The sequence below is a fragment of the Ammospiza caudacuta genome, chromosome 7, assembly GCF_027887145.1.
Source record: "Ammospiza caudacuta isolate bAmmCau1 chromosome 7, bAmmCau1.pri, whole genome shotgun sequence".
In the NCBI taxonomy this organism is placed as follows: domain Eukaryota; kingdom Metazoa; phylum Chordata; class Aves; order Passeriformes; family Passerellidae; genus Ammospiza; species Ammospiza caudacuta.
The window spans coordinates 42,349,241-42,370,618 of NC_080599.1; the positions used below are offsets into that span (position 1 = coordinate 42,349,241).

Below are 21,378 nucleotides of genomic sequence, written 5' to 3' on the forward strand. Positions count from 1 at the left end.
ACCCTTTAGCAGTCACAGCTTGTGTACACTGGATATTTTTGCAAACCTGCACGCAGGAATCACAAAAAGGCTTCAAAATCTGTATCATAAGAGTAAAATAGACAAATGTAAAGTCCTTGTTTTTAATGGAGCAATCCAGTTTGTTAAAAATATTTGATTTTTTTCTGTGTCACTGATTAAAACAAAAAGTGTGGAGCACATTATTGTGACAAGAACTCAAGCCCATTAAGTTTTTCACAAATTAGTTCATCTGCTCCAGGATCAGAGCACAAACTTGCTTTTAACACACTTTTAAATATTCCCCTTTCTGAAGAAGGCTTTCCTTCATTTCTGTAAAATAATAAAACTACAACTTGCAAAAATGAAAAATTGTAGAAAAGTTCATTTCTAAATGAGAACAAGTTGGTAAGTATAGATAGAAAAGAAATTATCTTTAATGTGGCAATGCCTTGTAATAATTTAGCACAGAGCTTCTCAAACCTGAAGTTAAAAAATCTCTCCAATTTCAAACAGCCTTTATAAATTATTGTAGCAGAATGAAGAATGAGTCTTCAGACAGAAAACTCCATTTAGTCTTGTATTAGGAGTTCAATTTGTCAAATTGTCCTTATATAACTATGTAATACAGTGGAAATGTATTCATTAACAGTCTCCTAACTGGCATAAAACCTACCAATTTCCAATTTAAAATGCAGATCATGGAAAAAAGTAACCATGATATTTCCCAGAACAGTATCTGCCCAGAATTAATTTAATACTGCAATTTTACAAGAACAAATGGATGTCAGAAACCTGTGACACAGATTAACTTGCAATTTAGACCATCATGTTATTAACTTTCCAAGTTAACTACTCCCCTGCCCAACTAAAAAAAAAATTAAATTGAATATACAGAATTTTTGAGAAGTTCTATTTATGTTTTTATTCCATTTTCAAAGATTCTGTGTAAGTTCATGATCACAAAACAATTTAACTTATATTTTTAAGATGAGAAAACAAGATCTTAATATGTAAAGAGTTAGCTATTTTGATAAAGAATGTTAAAAAATAAAACAAAGGCATTTTCAAGTACCCTCCAAAATCCAACTGTTAAAGTAATATGCAATCAATTTTGGAAGCCGACTTGAGCACTACGGCATCAGGCTTCTCTCAGACAATTTTTTGTCACATGGTTTCCCCATTAAACACAATTTCTTTGAGAAAACAATTCACCCAAATATCATTTACTATTAAACATGCATCCTAAACAATAAAAAAACCAGAGAACTGCAGAAATAGTAGTTTAGGAAAGCACAGTTGTGAGCTCACTGGGTTTTGCATTTAATGCACTGCAAAACATTTCTGCCTTCTGAAAGGGTGGTGGGGTTGAGTTTTTGGTGTGAGTTTGGGGGGTATTTGAGACCCTTGGGTAAAAAATATCTATTCCTTAAAATTCACAGTACTAATAACAACAGCAGACTGCACCAGCAGCCCTTGAGAGACAGTTGCACCCAACTGTGGCAAGAAGTAGAACATTTCTAGAATCTTAAATATTTCTTTTAATAATTGATGTAGTCATTTTGAATCTTTCTGCATAGGATATGGCGTGTGAGTAGATTGCATTAACACTGCTTAAACATTTCAACTTGTCAGTATGGCCAAGTCGATTTCTGAAATATTTGCTGTATTTTCCCATCGAAACAGTAATAAAGGTAGAATAAATATATGCCACTGCTTTATAATCACTGAACATTAATGAATATTTTATGTCTTTTTAAATCTCCCTGTTTAATTTAAAAGGGTGAAATTAAGTCTCCTCCCTGCAATATGCCAATTATCTGTAAATCAAACAATAACTTGGCCATTATAGTCCTTTTTGTTAATATACCAGAAGCTAATTTGAAAACACTGAGCAGCATTTTTAGGTAATAATTGAATAGTCCTTCCTGCCCTCTTGTGGTTGGCAACTGCATCACTGAGCTTCTCCACCGTTACAAAAATACACCAGGAGGAAAGTAAACTATTAATTTGTTAAAGTGTGAACAAGAGAGTGAAGAGGAAAAAAAAATCTAACAGTCCCTGGAGAGGACAGAGACAAAGGAGATGAGGAATGATACCACCGATTCCTCCAAACCACAAGGACTGCCTAGATTTGTTACAATGATTACTCTATGCTAAAAGAAAAAAAAAATATTAAATTAAGAAGCCATTAGGGAGTTAACATTCAAAACAGTGCTTGTTTTCTATAATTAGACAAATGTTCAGCAACCCTTTTACCTCAGTGAAATCCCCAGGGATTTCCAGGAGCCTTTGCACAGACAGACACTTTCACCTGTTCAGCATCAGCTGCACAACAAGGGCCAGGGAGCTCCTTCCATTTTAGCCCCTTCACAACTTTATACACACTATTGGGTGTGACACTCAACACAAGAAAGGCAAAGAAAGGCTTTCTGCTCACGCTGGTTACGTGGTGATAGGGTTTTCATTTTGGTTGTTTAAGGGAAAAATCATAACTAACTTTTAAATTATGTTGATTTCATATGGTAACCTGATGACCATAACCTGCCATTACCAACAAACAAGAAAACTTCAGTGCATGTAAAGGCAGCTTGGATCCCCCTGGCACTGCTTTCTGGCTCCTTTAAGCCAGGTAAGACCCACCAGCAAAGTAAATGATACAGCATTGATAAAAACCAAACAGACAACCTATATGTATGTGTTTTCTTTTAGAATCTCACAATTTTGAAATTCAAACCACATATTTGGATGATTTATTTCCATTAATGTTCAAATTCTTTATAGAGAGTCAAAGTTCAGCCCTTCAAAAGTCAAACTGGTTCAAGTATGTGTATTTGTATTACCAGGAAAAGCAAAACAGAACTTACTATAGTAGATCTAAACATGTGAAATAGAAACAGGCTTTCACATGAGGGAAAGATCAGAATCTTAAGAATAACAGGATTCACAATGAAAACAGTGATCTTTTTTCATTGCTGTATGAGATATCACTCCCATAGTTAATATTACAGAACTTAAATTAATTCTGTCTACCATGTCAGCATGCAACACAAAAAACTTCAATAAAATCTGTTCAACCCTAAAAGACTGAGAGAAGTCACAGACCAATAATAGCAAACATACATTTAATTTGAAAAGCAAACATTTAATCTTAATATTTTTTAATGTGAATTCTGAAGATTCACATTTCTAGGTTGTTTGTCAAGTTTCCAGAAAGCAGTGGGTTATATGGAAAATAACATCCACAACATCTGGCATTAGATACACCATGGAGCACTAGACAACAACCTTTGGGCTTGGAAAGGAGTTTTAAAAATATGCAAGGGACTGCTTATTGTGAATTCAGAGAGTCCAGAGTCACATCAGAGATATTTGTTCCTTTAGGACTTAATTCTGCTGAAGTTCTCTCCAATATCACCCCTTGCTGGCCGTTCCACAGAACGGCAGCAACGTCCATTGCACACAAAACCATTTGGCTACCAGGCCAGTAACAATTACAGCACCCCAACAGCAACCAGCACAGGGGCTGAGGTGCCCACAAAATGGAGATGGAGCTGGTTAAAAGAAAGGAAGATAGAGAGAGCTTCAAGGAGTTTCAAGTAAAATAAAATTTGCCCACAAAATAGAGATGGAGTTGGTTAAAAGAAAGGAACACAGAGAGAGCTTCAAGGGGTTTCAAGTAAAATAAAATTTGAATAACTCAATAAACTGTTTGTGTATATACAACTGTTTGTGTATTTTGCTACTACAATACAAAAAGAAACATCCTTTTCTGTATAATTTAATAGAACACCTTTTATAACTGAATTCTTTAATCAAATCTTGATGATCCAGTTGATGAAAATAAAAAAGACTAATAAAACACAGGAATATCCATCAGGACTATGCAAACCCCCTTTAAGAGAGCTGGCATTAGCTATAATGAGCTACATTTATTCTTCAGCTGTGAAGCAGCACTCACCTCCTGAATGGTACTGCTTCCTGAGAAGTTGAGGTTGTACTCCCGCTGGACTTCTCGATGGGTGACAATCAGCATGAAGTTTTGATTTAATGACTCCTGCAGGGCCCTGAAATGGTTGAAAGAAAAACAGGAAAATCAGGGATAAGCATGTTATAGCTTGTTTTACAGTTAGATGCAGAAACCCCAGGGTACCCTAAACTCTGCACGGACAAGTCCAGGCACAACATTATCATCTCTCTTTTCACTCTTAAATGCAAGGAAGCATGCTGAGAATGACCAAAGGCCATTCCTGAACCTCTTCCTTAATAAGGTGACTGCAGCCTTTAAAGCTCATCTAATGTTAAGTATTTTCAAAATGGAGAGAGTCCCATTATCTTCACAAACATCGGGTGTATTTAGCACTCCTAATGCCATTAATAATGGGCTTGTCAGCACATTGATGGCCAGACCAAATATCAAGCTATGATGCACATTAAGAACTGATGGTAAATAGAACAAGGCAAAGCATGCTCTTGCTTCTCAAGGGTTACCTGAAGCAGAAACCAAATGGAAATTCTTCTGCTTAGATTCATTTAAAGCACATAAACCCAGCTAATTAGAACTGGAAAAGTAACCACAGCAAAATTTCTCATGTAGGTATTGCACATTTAGAAAATTTAGTTCTGCTCACATTGTTTTAAATGTACATTCACAGAGAGTTTTAATAAAAATAAAAACAGAAATAAAAATTAAATTTAAAAAAATCTTAAGATACGGTTTAAACGGGGCAACCATATCTTCATGTTGTAATACACTTGGGGTTTTTTCCTGAATTTCCTGGTAGTAAAACTTCTGGATATTAAAAAGGCATCTTGATTGCTTAATTAGGTACAAAATTATGCAGCTATGTATCTACTTTTCAAAGCAGAAGGCAGGACTCCTGTTACAGACATGGCAATTATGGCTGTGTGCAATCTTACACACGCTACAAAACTGCAGCAACACTGCACCATGCCTTGGGTTTCTAAACAACATTCATGCAGACCTGACTCGTTCAGTGGCATATGAAATTTAATTGTGCCTATTCAATTATTTTTTTCTTATCACATACACTTAAAAGAATGACAGACTGTGTTTTTTTCCTTCACATCTTCACTATTCCATGACACTTCAACAAGCCATTCCTCTTAGCACTAAAGGACAAATCCTGAATGCAGACCAGCACAGCTGTATCTTATGATACAAGAGGACAAGAAAGACTCCTCCATCATTTGAGACCTGATTTGTTAGTTTTATCTCCTTCTGGAATTACTGATCTGCTGGTTTGCTGCTCAGATGGGAAGGAACTCATACAATACTCACTGGATGCTTTAGCAAGAGATACACAATTTACTTGAACATCTCAGGGATATTTAGCTTACAAAAATATCTTCACTGGGAAACCTAATTTGGCTCCAGTCACATCTCAATAATCACATTCTACAAAACCAAATAATGAAGTGCTATTTCGTGTCTTTAATGGTTTTCCAATATGGAAAATAAATACAACTCATTGCCAGTGCTAAGTATGATCATGTGCATGAGAGACATTACAAATGTAACTGGAGTCATTGATGCTGAACATGTAGTTTTCTGTACTTTCACAAGATTTTCAACAAAAGGGCTAACAATTCTTTAAATATCTAACAATCCCTCAAAAGAGGGGAAAAAATAAAAAGAGGAGTCCTGAAAAGTTGTATGCCTATTTTCAAAGATAATTCCAATTTGATTGTTATTAAGTTTTGCATCCCCATAACCATATTTTCTATTGGCAAATGTTCAGTAGCAACTAAAATATCCTGCTGTGCTTTTTCAGATTCTGATTTTTTTATTTGTTTTCAGCAAATACTAGAGGCAAAGGACATATTTAATTGCTCTGAAAACATTAATTACTGCATATGTGAATGGCTCTGGACTCCATACAGACTCACACAAGGTTCTGTTATAGCTAATTTTGACTCTATCTGAAAATCTGTAGATGCTAACTGATAATATGACTCATGTTTTCATTCTGTAATTGATGTAAACATAGAATAAACAGGCCAGTCTGATCAAACCCTCAGTCTCTCCAGTTATGCATGATCCCCACACTTCAGTACAACTCAAAATACAGCTTGCTAATAAAAATCACCCACTCATAGGAAAAGTTTTCCACTTGTGAGAGCAGGAAGTATTTTGGAAAGGAAAAAATAATCTTCAAACAAATTTAAATGAAGCGCCTAAAAATTAAAAGCTTTAATTTTTCAACTAACCATTTTGACACCTCTACTTTTGGGATTTCTAAGCAACACAAGCTGAATGTTGTTAACAAGCAAATTCTCAGCACATATTCATTGACAAACAGAGTGAAAAGGAGGCTGAAAATTAAGCTGGCTAAAAAAAAAATAAAACTGAAAAAATTGAGGAGAAACTAGGTTTGAAAGTGTTAGCAAATGCAGTGCTTGGTTAATTGCTCACCTTTTCTTCAGAAAAATAACAAACTGAGGAACATTACTTCTGCTTACACAGAAATGCTCTGCTCAACTGCTCCAGTTCTTGGAGCTCCTACATCAAAATCCCACATGGCCTGACAGCTGTAAAGCTTGGACAGTGTCCACGGGAAAGAGGGAGGAGGAATTGATGGCACAATTGCTGGCACACCTGATGGGTCACTGATGCCAGCACTGCCCACCCTCTGTGTGGGATGGGGCTGATGTGAACACTCAGCCAGAGATCTCTGTCCCTCCCACAACCATTTCCTCCAGCAAAGGGGGATGCAGATTACCCCAAGTTACTTGGACCAAAATACATCTTGCCCAAAAATTGTATTTCAGCCATTAAGGTAATGATGAATTTTACAAGATGAAAGTATTTTTATGGGAAACTCCTCACTGGCAGTAAGATGAAGTTTATTTCTATTTCTCTTTAGGTCCACATAAGCATATTGAGAAGACTGAATACAAGACACACCACTAAAACTTTTGCCTCATTATCTGCAGCAGTTGGATTTTCCTACAAATGTTATAGTTCACTACAATTTTCCAAATAAAACAGCTATATTAAAAGGGGAAAAAAATCAGGGTCAAACTGTAGGTCCCATTAAAGACAAGACAGATTTTTTTTCCTTCTTTTTCTTTGTTGCCACCAGTGCTAAGAGAATACAATTAATCTGAGAATTAATTAGAGGGAAAAGAAAACTAAATTCTGGAAAGAGGACTAAAGTAGGCCACTACTACCAGAACATTTTTTCCCCTACTGTAAACCTGAGCTTTGAAAAGCATTTGCTGATAGGTGATATACACCATGATAACCTTTTTACCCCAGCTGAATGATTCTGCAGCACAAGAAGCAAGGGAATCTGTATTTCTGGGCACCAATCCTCCAATTGAGGTACCCCGCCTAAACCCAAAAAAGAAGTCCAAGAACACACAAAAGAAAATAGATCAGAGCACAGTCATTGCTCTGACCAGTTCTAGCAAGAGACTTGGATATAAAAAACAGATTGATTCTATCTGCAGTTAAGTGATGACATTAATGCTCTGATTTTTTATATGATACTTTGCTTTTTGACAGCATTTTTCTTTGAAATTTCAGTAATATTTTAGAATTTGACACCATAAGTAAATCCTTAATCAATGACATGTAAATGCTCTTTTCCATTCCAGTTTCATGAAATACACTCAGTATTTTCCACTAGGCAATATCTTTCTCAGCCACACAGAGATTTCCCCAAAACCTCTGATTTTTATATAAACAGGTATGACACAAGGTAATTAACATTTCCATTTTAAACTTACAGATTTATATAAGCTCATGTCAACAGAAGTCCAAATTTACTGTAATTACAGATTATTTACATTAAAACAAAATAAGAAATCAGTATGTAAATGTAATGTTTGTTGTAGCTAATGCAGCAGGAGGTGGTAGATTAGGTTCAAACAGCAATCAGTTAGCAAATCTGGCTAACATGTAAATGAGCAGAAGCCCTTTTGTTTACATTCTATTGCATTTTAAACTTCAGGATTTTTAAACTGTCTCATGAACAGATGGGAAAATAAAACATTAATCTTACCATTCTTATGGAAGCTTTCAAAGTAACTAAAGCAAGGCACTGCTCCTGTCCAGCTAAACAGACAGGACTAATAATTGGAGTTGCAGGTTACATCGTTCTTAATTAACACTCTGCTACAGTTGATAACGTACAGCAAGACACCACATCAGCACCACTGCTCTGCAATCATCCAAAGCAGAGGCATTCAGCAATATATGGACCTATTGCTTGAAAAAAGGCATCTGTGGGTTTTTTCTTTTCCACACAGATGATTACACTTGTTAAACAAGTTACAATCACTTAACAAAATTGCATTGTTCCTTATAATATCCATGGTATGCACCTGGGGTTTTTAAGCTTTTCAACCTTCCAGTGATTCATCAAGTATAATAAAGTATCTTTGATTTTCAGCTATTTAGCAAAAAAAGTATAATATACATTAGATCCATTATAATGACAACAGCAACAAAAAATGATAAAAAATATCTCCCAGAACACACAGGATAGAAAGGAGAGATGATCTGGATGATCCAGCTCCATGGCCAGACTCCCAAGCTCACACTTTTCATGCTTCCCTCTTGCATCCTCCTAAAGCCATTTCCCCAACAGAGAATTGTCAGCCTTCAGGAAGCATCCAAGGCAACAAAGGGAAGGAATTGCTGAGGAAGGGATTAATCTAATCTGACAAAGCTGGTGCAAGGGATCTACCCCATGGATGCTGAATGATGGACATTCGTTGTCGTCCTTCCTGTCAGGATTGCTTTCCAAGGGAAATTATGTTCTTCTCCACCCACCTGGTAACTTCTGCTCCCACCTGGTAACTTTTGAACATAGTCACTGGTTTTAAGGAGGTCTCATAGTGTTAGAAAGGTCTCAAATACCAGGTGTAAATCAACAGCCAGGAGGAGGAAGGGGACCCAAATTATCACCCAGCTCAATAAAAGGCTGCATTAAAAGTGCAGTATTTTATACTCATCCAGGTGACCCCTGGCAGTAATCTCAGAACTACCCACAGGACATGAATTCTCCTTTCCTTTGATACTACCTGACTGTGAGCTGGAGAACAGATGCAGGGCAGGCTGATACTCTGTGCAAGGGGAAAAATATTACACCAGGGCTACAAAATACACAACTGGAGGCAGCATCAGAGGTAGGTGAGATGATGGGAAGCATGGAAGGAGAAGGCTGATTTACTGCAGCTGCTGGGATGAGGCAGGAATTCACTAGAAATCAGATTTCATTATGTCCACAGCTCACAGAATACATGGTTATTGTTCTGGATATTGTGCATGGATAAGTATGGCTTTGCCAGCTGAAATTGTGGTAGCAGGGTGGAATAATACAGGTGGTATTTGACATTTAAATTTAATCTTTCCACCTCAATTTACTAGCATGCAGTAGTAATTCACTGGGTTTCTATTACCTATAAAAGCTTTAGGTAGGCCACTGATGAACAAAGATACCTCAGGAGATTTTTGTTTGTTTAAAAGGCAGGATCACTTTGCCATTACATTTAGATGCTGGTTTTCAGTCAGTTCTGGGTTAAGCCCATTCAGTCTGTCACAATAAACTTCAATGCCTTCATGTTGGAATAGGATGTTTCAGACACTGTTCTGCCTCACTATAAAGAACAGACAAAAACTGGATCTTACACAGCTGAGGCCAGACTGTTCCTTTTAAGAAGGGCATATAGATAAAATATCACTGGAATAATACTGGAATCTCAGGCTTTTCAAATATCACTTTCTGGAGATATTCAAATCACAACTATTTATCTCTAGTTCAAAACAGAAGGCATTTGAAGAAAACAACAGATGAACTCCCAGAGCAAGAGGCAAAGTTCCTCAACATCCATTAATAATAGATGTGAGTGTGACGCTTTTAAAAATTGTGGGTAACAAACTAATCTGAATAATAACTGACCTAACAGTAGGCAGTAAACAGTGTAACTGGGTTTGGTACATTGCTTCAATTAGATGTGTTTTGATCTGCATTGATGCTTTAATTGGAGGCAAGCCTCCCCTTTCATCTAGAATTTATGACTTCAGGAAGATGATCTAGCCTTCAAATTATCCGTGTTTAAATAGCCACTAATTAGGCACCATTTGCTGTCCCAAAGCTACCAACTTTTATCTTAAAAATATCCAGAACTAATCTCCACTATGAAACAAATATAAACTATAAAAGGTAACAACTACTTTGATTTTACTGTCAAGTGAAGTTCTTTAAAACCATTAATCCAATAAAAAAGGCTGAGAACTGTTTTTAAACAGTTTGTTGTTATATACTTTACTGCAGTTGCAATAAACAACTCTCTTCAGACTCCAGTTTTCTCTCCAGAATTATAACATTCAAACTACAATATACAGCAATACCTGGGTAGGAAATTTTGAAATTGGAAATGAAAAAAATTAGCAGCTATGGTGTCTTTTCACTGTTCTTCAAAAGCTGCTAAGGTACAATGGCTTATTGTCCTCACACACAAATACAGTTTGCACATACAGTTCATGTACACCACCTTCTGTTTCAGTGCCATTCTTCCCTCTCTTAATGCTCCTTTTCTTATAATTATTATTTTTACAATTCATATCAGCATTCTTAATTCTTCCACAGACTACACGTTAATGTGCACAAGTACCTTTTAGTAATATACAAAGTACTTTCAGTCCTTGGGAAGGCAGCTACAAATTTCAATTGACTCTCCAAGAATTCCCCTCACCAGCAGAATATTCTCCTATCACCTACAAGGGCAGAAAGCCAACTCCCTCTCCGGACCAGCTGAAATCCGTGCATTTTTCCCCATTCCAAAGGCATCCCTGAGCTCGCAGCTCCGGAGCATCTCCCTCGGCAGGCTCAATTCCCGCGCACCCTCTAGCGGCTACCGAGGAAAATTCCCATTTTTCCTGGGAAACCACAAACAGGGCCGCCTTCGGGAAAGGGAAGCGCACGGAAGAAAATTGCTAATTACTTTCAAACAGAATTTTCCATATAACATAATTTCATTTTCAAACCTTCGCAATATTCCCTGACAGCAGAAAGAGACCTGGGGTTGCTGCTGGCCAGGGGCTGAACACGAGCCAGGTGTGCCCAGGTGGCCAGGAGGGACAGTGGCACCTGGATTTTATTTCAGCAGGAGGGCACCTGGATTTTATTTCAGCAGGAGGGCCAGGGGCACCTGGATTTTAGCAGGAGGGCCAGTGGCACCTGGATTGCAGCAGGAGGGCCAGGGGCACCTGGATTTTATTTTAGCAGGAGGGCCAGTGGCACCTGGATTTTAGCAGGAGGGCCAGGGGCACCTGGATTTTATTTTAGCAGGAGGGCCAGTGGCACCTGGATTTTAGCAGGAGGGCCAGGGGCACCTGGATTTTAGCAGGAAGGCCAGTGGCACCTGGATTTTATTTTAGCAGGAGGGCCAGGGGCACCTGGATTTTAGCAGGAGGGCCAGGGGCACCTGGACTGCAGCAGGAGGGCCAGGGGCACCTGGACTGCAGCAGGAGGGCCAGGGGCACCTGGATTTCAGCAGGAGGGCCAGGGGCACCTGGATTTTATTTTAGCAGGAGGGCCAGTGGCACCTGGATTTCAGCAGGAGGGCCAGGGGCACCTGGATTTTAGCAGGAGGGCCAGTGGCACCTGGATTTTATTTCAGCAGGAGGGCCAGGGGCACCTGGATTGCAGCAGGAACAGTGCAGGACCAGGACCGGCACTGTCCCCTGTGCTGCTGAGGCCACACCTCGGGGCTGTGCCCAGCTCTGGGCCCCTCAGCTCTGGAAGCACACGGAGGGGCTGGAGCAGGGTCAGAAATGGGAATGGAGCTGGGGAGGAAAGTCCTGAGGTGACTGAGGGAACCTGGGGTGTTCCTGGAGAAACCCTGAAGCTCAGGGGGGACATTCTCACTCTCCAAACTCCTCAAAAAATGAGTCCGTCTACACTGCCATGTCGGAGGTGGAAAGATGGGAGGAAATGGCCTTAAATTGCACCACAGCAAGTTCAGATTAGGTATTAGAAGAACACCTTTCCCTGAAAGAGTGGCTAAGCACAGGATAAAGTTGCCCAGGGATGTGGTAGAGTCAGGAAGTATTCAAGAGATATCTGGATGTGGCACCTGGGATATCTTTCAGAGGTGACTATTGTGGGTTGTACTAGATAATCTTGAAGGTCTCTTCCAGCTTTGACGATTCTGTGATTCTGTGACATATGAAAACCCACTGCTTACTTCTTGAGTGTTCAAATCAGTAATAAAATACATCCTTCTCAATTCCCAATACCCTTCTCAATGCAAGGAAATAAATTCTAATTAATTATTAATGAATAATTAATTTATATTCATTATTTTATATTTTATATTTTATATTATCTAAATATTATATCTATTTAATATATCTTTCATATTAATTATTCAGCTCATCTACATATCTTTTAAAAGTACAAGATAAAATAATGTAACAAACATTTCATAAAGAAAATTCTCAACAGATAGGAATGATTTATACAGATTTATGAGATACATTAAATGGACCAACATAAAGCAGCAACTTATGCAAGGCCAGCACTCATTTCCACAGGGATTTCTGTTAAATGAAAGTCATCCCATCTGTAAAATTCAGATGTAAAATTCTGTGTGTGTATTACCTAAGAGGTTCATGTACCCCACCAAAGTTTTAAAAACCCCAACAAGCTTCTTTTCATCCCAACAGTCACTAGTGCAGTGAAAACACTTAGTATTTACTGTCTTCAGATTCCTACAAATATACACATGGCTTTATAAAAAACACAAAAAAACCCCACAAAACAACAAAAACAAAAAACCAAACCCATACAAATAGAATTTATGGCCAAAAGACTTACCCAGAATGACTCGAAGAAGGAGGAGGCAGGTCAGGTGTTAGAACATAAAGACTATTATTTTTTGGCAAGTGTAGACTTTTTAAAACAGTCTGAGGGGAGAAAAATCAATATAAATATAAAACATTCACCAATTCTGACTCTTTTTCTTTTTTTTTTTTTTTTTGACCAAAGGTATATCAGCAAATATTTTGGTTCAAGATACAATTCTTGTTACTTCAAAACATCATTTTTGTAGGTGGGCCACATTCTATACAAACCAAACACAAACTGATTTGTCCTGATTTTATTTTGCAATGTTTTAGATTAAGAGTTCTTTGTGTGCCACCCAAGACATCTGACACTGTTTGAAACTAACAATTCTTGCATTGTAATCCCCACCCACAGATGCTCAGTTTGAAACTGAGTTCAGTTAACTGAAAACACAGTTGAAAACTTACACTATCATCTACATCTCCAGTCTTCCACCCTTTTAACAGCATTTTAGATGCAGGAATCTGAAGTTCATTTTCTAGAATATGTTTGATATCTCCTAGAGAGAAAAAACAAAGGAAATATATAAAATATACACATTTGCTGCTTTATTTCAAACAGCAGTGAGTTGTACTTTAAAAAACAAGAGCAAAGAAAAATTTACTAAGAGAAGGATTTTCAGTCTTGCAACATACTCTTCAAACAGTAAAGGACAAATGAAGCTTAAAAAAATAATTACAAAGCATGAATGATTGGAGAATCACACAAAGATTTGACGATTTGGACAGATATATTGGTAATTCTATATTCCATATTTATTAGACACACAGCTGGGTGCTATCTGGAGCACCCGACTTAAAGAGGGTGCACATTTCTGATATCAAATTTCATAAGCATTAGTCCAGACCTAAGGAGCTGGAATGTTCATACAACTGACTGCTCTGACAGCTTTTCCAATGTTTTGTACAGGCTGATGCTCTTCTGCCCCTGTAGTTATTACAGTCACAGAGTAACTCAGGCTGGAAGGTGTCTCTGGAGTTCATGTGACCCAAACCTAATTCAGAGGTCTAATTAAACCACTTTAGACAATGACTTGTCCAACTGGCTCTTGAACATGTGAGGATGGAAATTTTACAACTTTTCTGGCAAACCAGTTTCAGCACTTCACCACCCTCACAATTTTAAAAAAAATACTTTTATTTAAATGTGAATTTTTGATGTGTCTTTTGCCTCCCATTCTCATGCACCTCCAAGACAAGCCTGACCCCATCTTTCCATGCAGGCAGCTGCAGACAGAGGTCAGCTCTGTGCCCTTCCCTTTGCTCCCCAGGCTGGACAAATCCCCTTCTCTGAGCCTCTTCTCCTGTTAGCCCAGAGGTCAGAGCCCTGACCAGACTTACTGCAGGATGTCATCATCTTTCTTCTAGTGAGCACCTCAAAACCCCACACAGTGCTCCAGATGCAGTCTGGCAAGTGCTGGATAGAGGGAAATTATGATTTCCTGGGATCCACCTGCTACACTCCTGCCAACAAAGCCTGGGACATGGCAGGTCTTCTTCACTGCAAGAGCTCATTGCTGAGCTTTTATTAAATTGTTTTCTAGCCCATCAGCCTTCAACCAGGTATCAGGTGGGGATAACATGGAGTTATCCTATGCCAGATACAGGACTTCAACTTTATTTTCTTGGAACTTCAGGAGGCTCCTGTCAGCCCATTTTTCCAGGCTGCCCAGGGCCAAATAAACAGCAGCTCTGCCCTCAGAATATCAGCACCTTCTCTGAGCAGATTAACATTTATTTTGATCACTTTTTTATTTTAACATTATGACTGGAAAAATACAACAGCAGAGTACATCAAAGGCCTTACTAAAGCCACAGTGACATTCTCTCCCCTTGTCAACTGAGCCAGTCATCAAATTGTAAAAGGCAAATAATGCTGACTGATGAGGTACAATTTGCCTTTAGTAAATCCATGCTGGGTGTTCCAAATCCCCTTCTTTTCTCTCCCATGCCCAAAAAGTGCTTCCAGATTTACTCCATAAACTTCCCACCAAGACCAAGCTCAGCAATCACCACTGAACACAGCTTCACATTTGCCTTAGCCTTTCCTCTCATGCTGATGTACTTACAGAAACCCTTCTAACCCCTCAGTGGTTTCACCTTCAGCTGAGCTTTGTTCTTCCTAACTCCAAACCTGCACATCTCTGTGCTCCTGCTGGGCAGCCCATCATTACTTTCCAGCTCTGGCTACTTTGTTTTTGAATTTATCTCAGCTAGAAATGCTTTTTTCTTCTGTGCTGGCCTTCTGCCATGCTTGCTCCTCTTGCACGTTGGAAGGAACTGCTCCTGTGGTTTGAAGAGGTTTCCTTGAAGATCAACCAGCTCTCCTGGGCCCCTGTGCCCTCCTGGGCAGCTTCTCATGGGTGAGCAGATCCCCAAAAAAGCCAAAAATGTTCTTTCCTCAAGTTCACAGCTGAAGTTCTAGAATTTGCCTTGCTCACTTCTCCCAGGACTTTAAACAAGGCTGCCCTCCATCTTTATATCCCAAAATACAGAAGTTTACACAAACTGCCTTCTGCCCTACAGCTTTCAGGTAAAAGCTAACTATTAAGAAGCCAATAAGAAAAGAAAAAGCAAAGCAGTACAGCTGAAAAATTCCGATCTGATGAGATTTTGATGCCCAATTTCCATGGGTGTAATTGAGCACAAAGGAAAACAGAGAACACCCATCGGTAATTCAAAGCGATCACCGCTAGGTGGCGCCACCCAACACCAAATCCATTGTGAAGGGACAAATGAGGATCAAAAGTTTCCAAATTTCATCCCAGACAAAAGGCTGCAGCACGGAAAATTGCTTTCATCAACTATTCCTTCACGTAGCTCCTTATTTGGATCTGTATAAGCTCTTCACTAAAAACAAAAAAGTGAAAACACTTTTCTTCCTTAGCAGAAGTAAATTAATTCCCAATTTGGGGGATGTAAAAATTAACATGCTCTGAAACACTAGCATACTTCTAAAATACTGCTTCAAAATGCATCATTTTTAGGGAAAGAAAATAAAACTGATAGAATTGATCTTAATTTGAATGAAAGAGTCAAATAAAAATTGAACTAAAAAGAATGCAATGATGTTCCTCACACCAGGAAGAATTCCTCTAATCTTGTCACTAATCCTGTGCAGAACGAGATGCCATACAGATTCAAAGAGGAAATGCCAAGATCATCCACTTATTAATAGCTTTCATCTACACTAATCCTATCCCAAATTACATTTTCATGCCTCAACTTAATCATTAATCTCCATTTTGTTTCTGAAGCAACTTCATAAGAAAGCTAGATTTCAAAATAAATATTTGATAGACCACTAACCTTTACTATGGATTAGTGAAATTTTGCTTTTTTTAAAGCTGCAAAGAGATTTGAAAATGGTTAGTAGCTGTGGAGGATGCATTTTTGGCTGGATGATTTTTTTTCTCTTTGAGAGGTTTTGTTCTGCTTTGCTTTAGGACTTGGATTTTTGGGGTTGAATCTTTTGTCTTTTTAACAGTTTCACGACAGCAGCTTTAATTTCATTTTTACAAATCCTTACCAACTGTAGAGCTGTCTTCAAGTACTACATCCACATTTCTGTCTCTGTACTCAACCCTGAAGTCCAGCATTCGAGGTTGTCTTTCCACTATTTGTCTAGATGGCACTACATGGCGAAATGCTGAGGAGGAGGAAGGAGCTGAGGAAGCTGCAGCAGAGTGACTGCTGGGGCCATAGGCTGGTCCATGCAGGGTCTCTACACCGTACTCACTGAAAGACAGGAAAATAAAATTATGTCAACAGCTTGGCATGTCTAGCCAGAAGTTAGGGAAGCAAAATGACAGTATTATTCACTTACTACAGTCCAGCACACACGTCTTGAATTATTGCTGTTGGATCTGAGAAAAATGTTTATTAAAAATAAATTCTGTATTAGCAATTTTAACCTTTCAGGGCTCAGGAGCACTATAGGAGATCAGCATTGCTGACAAACAAACATTTTAAATCCACTATGTAATTAATACCAGAATTATCTTGAGGAGAGGGATTGTTTCCTGTTCCAGGAGTGTTGTGGCCATATAAAAATTGGCACCATGGCAACGACCAGCTTTCTACATCATTGGGCTAGTACCCAGTGGAAATGAGAATAAGAAATACAGCTCAAAATTCTGCACCCAAATAGGTATTTTCTCACACCAAACTAGTGAGAAACAAGTCAGATATGAAAATAGATACACATTTAAGGTAAATAAATTAAGATAATGAAGCATGTGTTTAGAAAGAAAACATCTAGAAGTACAACAGCAATGCAATGTGAATTCTAGCTTGCCTTGAAGTTCAAAATCCTGCAATGCTCCTGGAGGTTCATATAAGGATGTCTCCATACCTGACTCAAGGATACCCACAGCATTACAGGTCAGAATAAACTGGAATATCCTCACTACCCAGAAGCACTTCATCTTCCCCAGTGAGCCTCTCCACATAACTGGGATAGGAAACAAGTGTAACAAAACATGACATTTCAGGAATATCACTCCAGGCAAAAAAAAAACAAAAAAAAAAAACAAAAAAAAAAAAAAAAACAAAAAAAAAAAAACCCTATGATGTACAGAAATCAAATTTGGAAGGCAAGAAACTTCATCAGGTAAGCCTGGGGTGTTGCCTTTTAGATGCTCTTACCAGGAAGATGCTGGGCAGTTACAGAATCTCATGGTGGATTTCAGAAATGCTGCAAAAAACTTGTCTCATTTCTATTCTTTATCTGAATTTATTTGAAAAATTCCTTCTGTTCTCTAGATACCATGAGGTTCTCAGTGGAAATGCTTCATAGAGCAAGTCAAATCTGTCATCTAGAGGAGGTCTGAACTTTAGAAAGTGCAAATGTGGATGGCATGCATGTCACAGAAGTGCAACAGTACTCAGCTATTGCAAATCCCATCATTGTGCCTTTCACATTTGAAACAGAAAAACATGTTATGCTTGTAAAACAAGGGGCTCCTTCACTTCTCACATCAGCATGCTCAGAAGGATGAATGCCCAGCTACAAAGACCCACACTCTCAGACCTATGGCTCAAAAGTCAAAGGCCCACGTCAGAGCTCTAAGGAGCACAGGAAACAGTCTAATTTTCAGTATTTAAAAAAGTATAAACACTAAGTGATATGTTATTTTCTTCAACCTGATGGACAAATAAGAATTAAGTACAAGTATGTAACAATTCTGTTAGTAGACCCAAGAAGCAATGAATATCCCAGTTCTCAGGACTGGATTACAAAACAAGCAACTGAATTATACAACAAAGTGTACTTTTTTCTCTTCAATAAATTAACTTGCTTCAAGTCCAGTTGCATTAATTCTATTTGATTCCACCACAAAAGGCATCCTACATATCTGACTAGCAACCTCTAATAGAACATAAAAGGCCCCACATCAGTAAAATAAGCCTTATCTGAAAACCACTGGAAAGCAGGTTTCTAAATCTTCTGATCCTCCCTTTAAACCACTTCCACTGGAAGAATACAAAACAAGACAAAAACAAAGTAACAAAAATACCCATTTGAAACACATTTGGCTATCTAATAATTTCTAAAAATTAATAAATTACTGTGAAAGAAAATGTAGGTGGGCACTGGACCACCTTGTGATTGAAGACAGGCATTAACTACTCTAACTATTCTCCAGCTTCTTTTACCCAAACAAACATTCTGGGATTTTGGATAGAAATGCCTTGAGGTCACAATTTATATGCAGAAAGAGTTCTCCACAACCAAGACTTGATCTCACATGGACTAAACAGGCCTTACAGTAAATATATATTTAGTAACTTTACTGGGAAAATACTTTTATCCTCAATCAAAACCTGACTCTGTTGAATTAGGAAGTATTGACAGGGAAGTCAAACACCACTTTACCTATATTATGTATCATATTTCATTTCATTGAAAATTTTTAAATAGTACATTAAGTATTTTTTCTGAACAAATTTTTAAATGCTGTTTTACTGTCTCTCTCAGGTAGCTTAATTCCTGATCTGGTGTTTTCAATTGCCTCATCAGCACTTAAAAGATCAAATTTCAGTGAGTTCAAGATATCCAAGCATCAGAATGCAAGCCAAAATTTAATTCAGGAGCTGAAAGAAAATCAGTAAAACTACTTTTAGAAGGGAACAACCTTACTTTAATCTATCACAGTTTCTGCTGCCTGTAATTCAATTTAAAAAAACAAAAAAAAACTAAGTACAAATGGTTTTGGCCAGAAATAGGGAAGCATGGAATATCAATACCTTTATAAAATGCATAAGGAAAAAGAAATACTTAGCCAGAAACATACCAACACACAGTCTTTGTAAAGAGACAGCCCTGCAAAGAATGACCCAACCACCAGTGAAAATAAAATAAAAGTTAACTATTTTGAACAGATGTTTGAGCTAGTCCTCTATCAGTATGGGAAAAACTGAATGTTAAATCAGCTTTGCCAGGAATAGAATTTGTGGCTCCAGAAACAGCTTTAAAAGGAGAATTATGTCATCTTCTTAGGATTCAGGAAGGAAAAAAAAAAAGTAACTGTTACCCAGCATCATTCTCAGCATGTACTACTCCAGTCCTCTGTGCTTACCTTTGTAGAATGCCATTTTCTTGTGGTATAACACCATTTATAGCTGCCTGAAAAGAGAAAACAAATGTTGAGTCAAGCATGCAGAACAAAAATACATCAGAACTTTTATAATATGTTTTGAAAAGTGATTAGCTTGCTTCAAAACATGCCCTAAAACACTCTCTATTTGGTGAATATTCTTGGTCAACAATATTATCATTATGGGATCTACATAAAATAAAAACCATACCCGTGCAAACCGTAATACATAAATACATAAAATAAAAACCAGACCCAAGTGAACCAAACCCACTTTTAATATCCATCCTCATATATCAGATACACCTGACCTGCTGGCCAGAACAGCAGGTGAATGAGTGTCTGGTCCCCAGAGAAGAAAGGAAAAATGATGTTTAGCAGTTCCCTGGTACTCCAGGAGGACAAAGTCACACCCTGTGACTGAACTACTGACAGTCATCATCTACCAACACCATTTGTACAAACTGACATTAAAAAAATGTAGCTTAAGTAAGTGCTTAATAAACACAAAAATAGATGCAATCAAGATTTAAATGCTATGGTTTCTTTTTCTCTGAATAGATAAACATGACTTTTTAAAAATTTCCATTAATAGTTAAGGCTACATGAAGTCAGAATGTTTTATTGCTGAACTCAGCTAAGTTACTGTGATACTGCAATAAGATTTATCCTGCATTTAGAAACAAATATTACATTAATAATTATTTAAAAAGCAGAGAAGGAAAAGGTCAGAGGTATCCATAAGCTACAGCAACAACCCATGAGGCTGTATCAAATTACAGCAAAAACAAAGTTCCCTACCAGATCAGGTTTTAAATCAGTTTATCCACTGTGCATGGTAATAATCAGTGGTTTCTTTCTAACAACGTGTCTCATTTATCATCCTTGTGGTTTTTGCAGTCATACACAGCTCTTGATGGTGTTCATCTAATAAACCTCCAGGAAAGAGTAGGAGGTTTTGGTTTATTTGGGTTTTTCTGGATTGGCTTCTCCCTCCCATACTCTTCAGCAATATACATTTAATTCATGTCAGTCAACAGATAAAGTTGGCTGAGACAAAATTATCCTTTATTTTGCATCTGAAAGATACAGAGAGCAAACACAGGTTTTGTACCACAGAACCTACACTAATAATGATCTGCTGCTGCAACAAAATTCTCTTTACTTGAGGAAAAGAAGCTGCTTCAGCTGTGAAGAAATACAGCAATGTGGAATTTTCACACTTCTGTCAAAACTCTGTCTCAGAGGATTAAATCAGCTCAAACGTCTTCTGAGCCTAGTTAGAGGGGTTAAATACAATAGAGGCTTCAAGCTATTTTCTTTTAAACTGAATAACTCACTTGTTCATATATCCCCAGTTTTGTAAACTTGATGACATTTAAGGGGCACAGGAGTAAGAAAAAGCAGCAGAAGCATTATGTGCTTTTTTGATGGAAAGACCTCTATTAACCACACTGTAAAACTGAAGAGTCCAGACACTGTTTGTTAAGCAAGATGGAAGACTAAAATAATGTAGACAGCAAATGGTAGCAGTGCACATGTACATACTGCATAAATATTAAATATCCATGTTCTAACAAGACAGCTATAAGTAGACCCTGCAAAGAAAAAAAGAAAAAGGAACAACCATCTGCTTTAGAATTTCATTGGGAGAAGGTTGTGACTATAAAAAAAAAAAAAATTAAAACAAGAACACGTTACTAAGGCAAGATCTGCTCCAGGCTGTTCCTCCCCAGTGTCAGCCCCCTTTGAGAGAGGCTCACATCTCTATGGTTATGCAAACATTTCAATATATTCCATTTTTTTGTCTCTCCAAACAGGGATCTTTGATCACCAAACCACCCTGTGTGGCTAATTCATAGTAATTAAAAATGTGTGCTACTCTCGAAACAATTTTAA

The 21,378-nt window shown here is 37.8% G+C and overlaps 1 protein-coding gene across 2 annotated transcripts in view; it reads right to left on the reverse strand.

The window, feature by feature from the left end:
- The window catches only part of FAF1 (Fas associated factor 1), a 148,065-nt gene that overhangs the window by 94,003 nt on the left and 32,684 nt on the right, over window positions 1–21,378 (reverse strand). For both annotated transcript variants that reach the window (XM_058808121.1, XM_058808120.1), the window contains exons 3-7: window positions 19,462–19,508; window positions 16,410–16,618; window positions 13,289–13,380; window positions 12,852–12,940; window positions 3,959–4,064 (exon numbers count right to left, since the gene is read on the reverse strand). In XM_058808121.1, coding sequence (XP_058664104.1) covers window positions 3,959–4,064; window positions 12,852–12,940; window positions 13,289–13,380; window positions 16,410–16,479 — 357 coding nt within the window. In that variant the 5' untranslated portion in view covers window positions 16,480–16,618; window positions 19,462–19,508. The remainder of the gene's footprint in view (window positions 1–3,958; window positions 4,065–12,851; window positions 12,941–13,288; window positions 13,381–16,409; window positions 16,619–19,461; window positions 19,509–21,378) is intronic.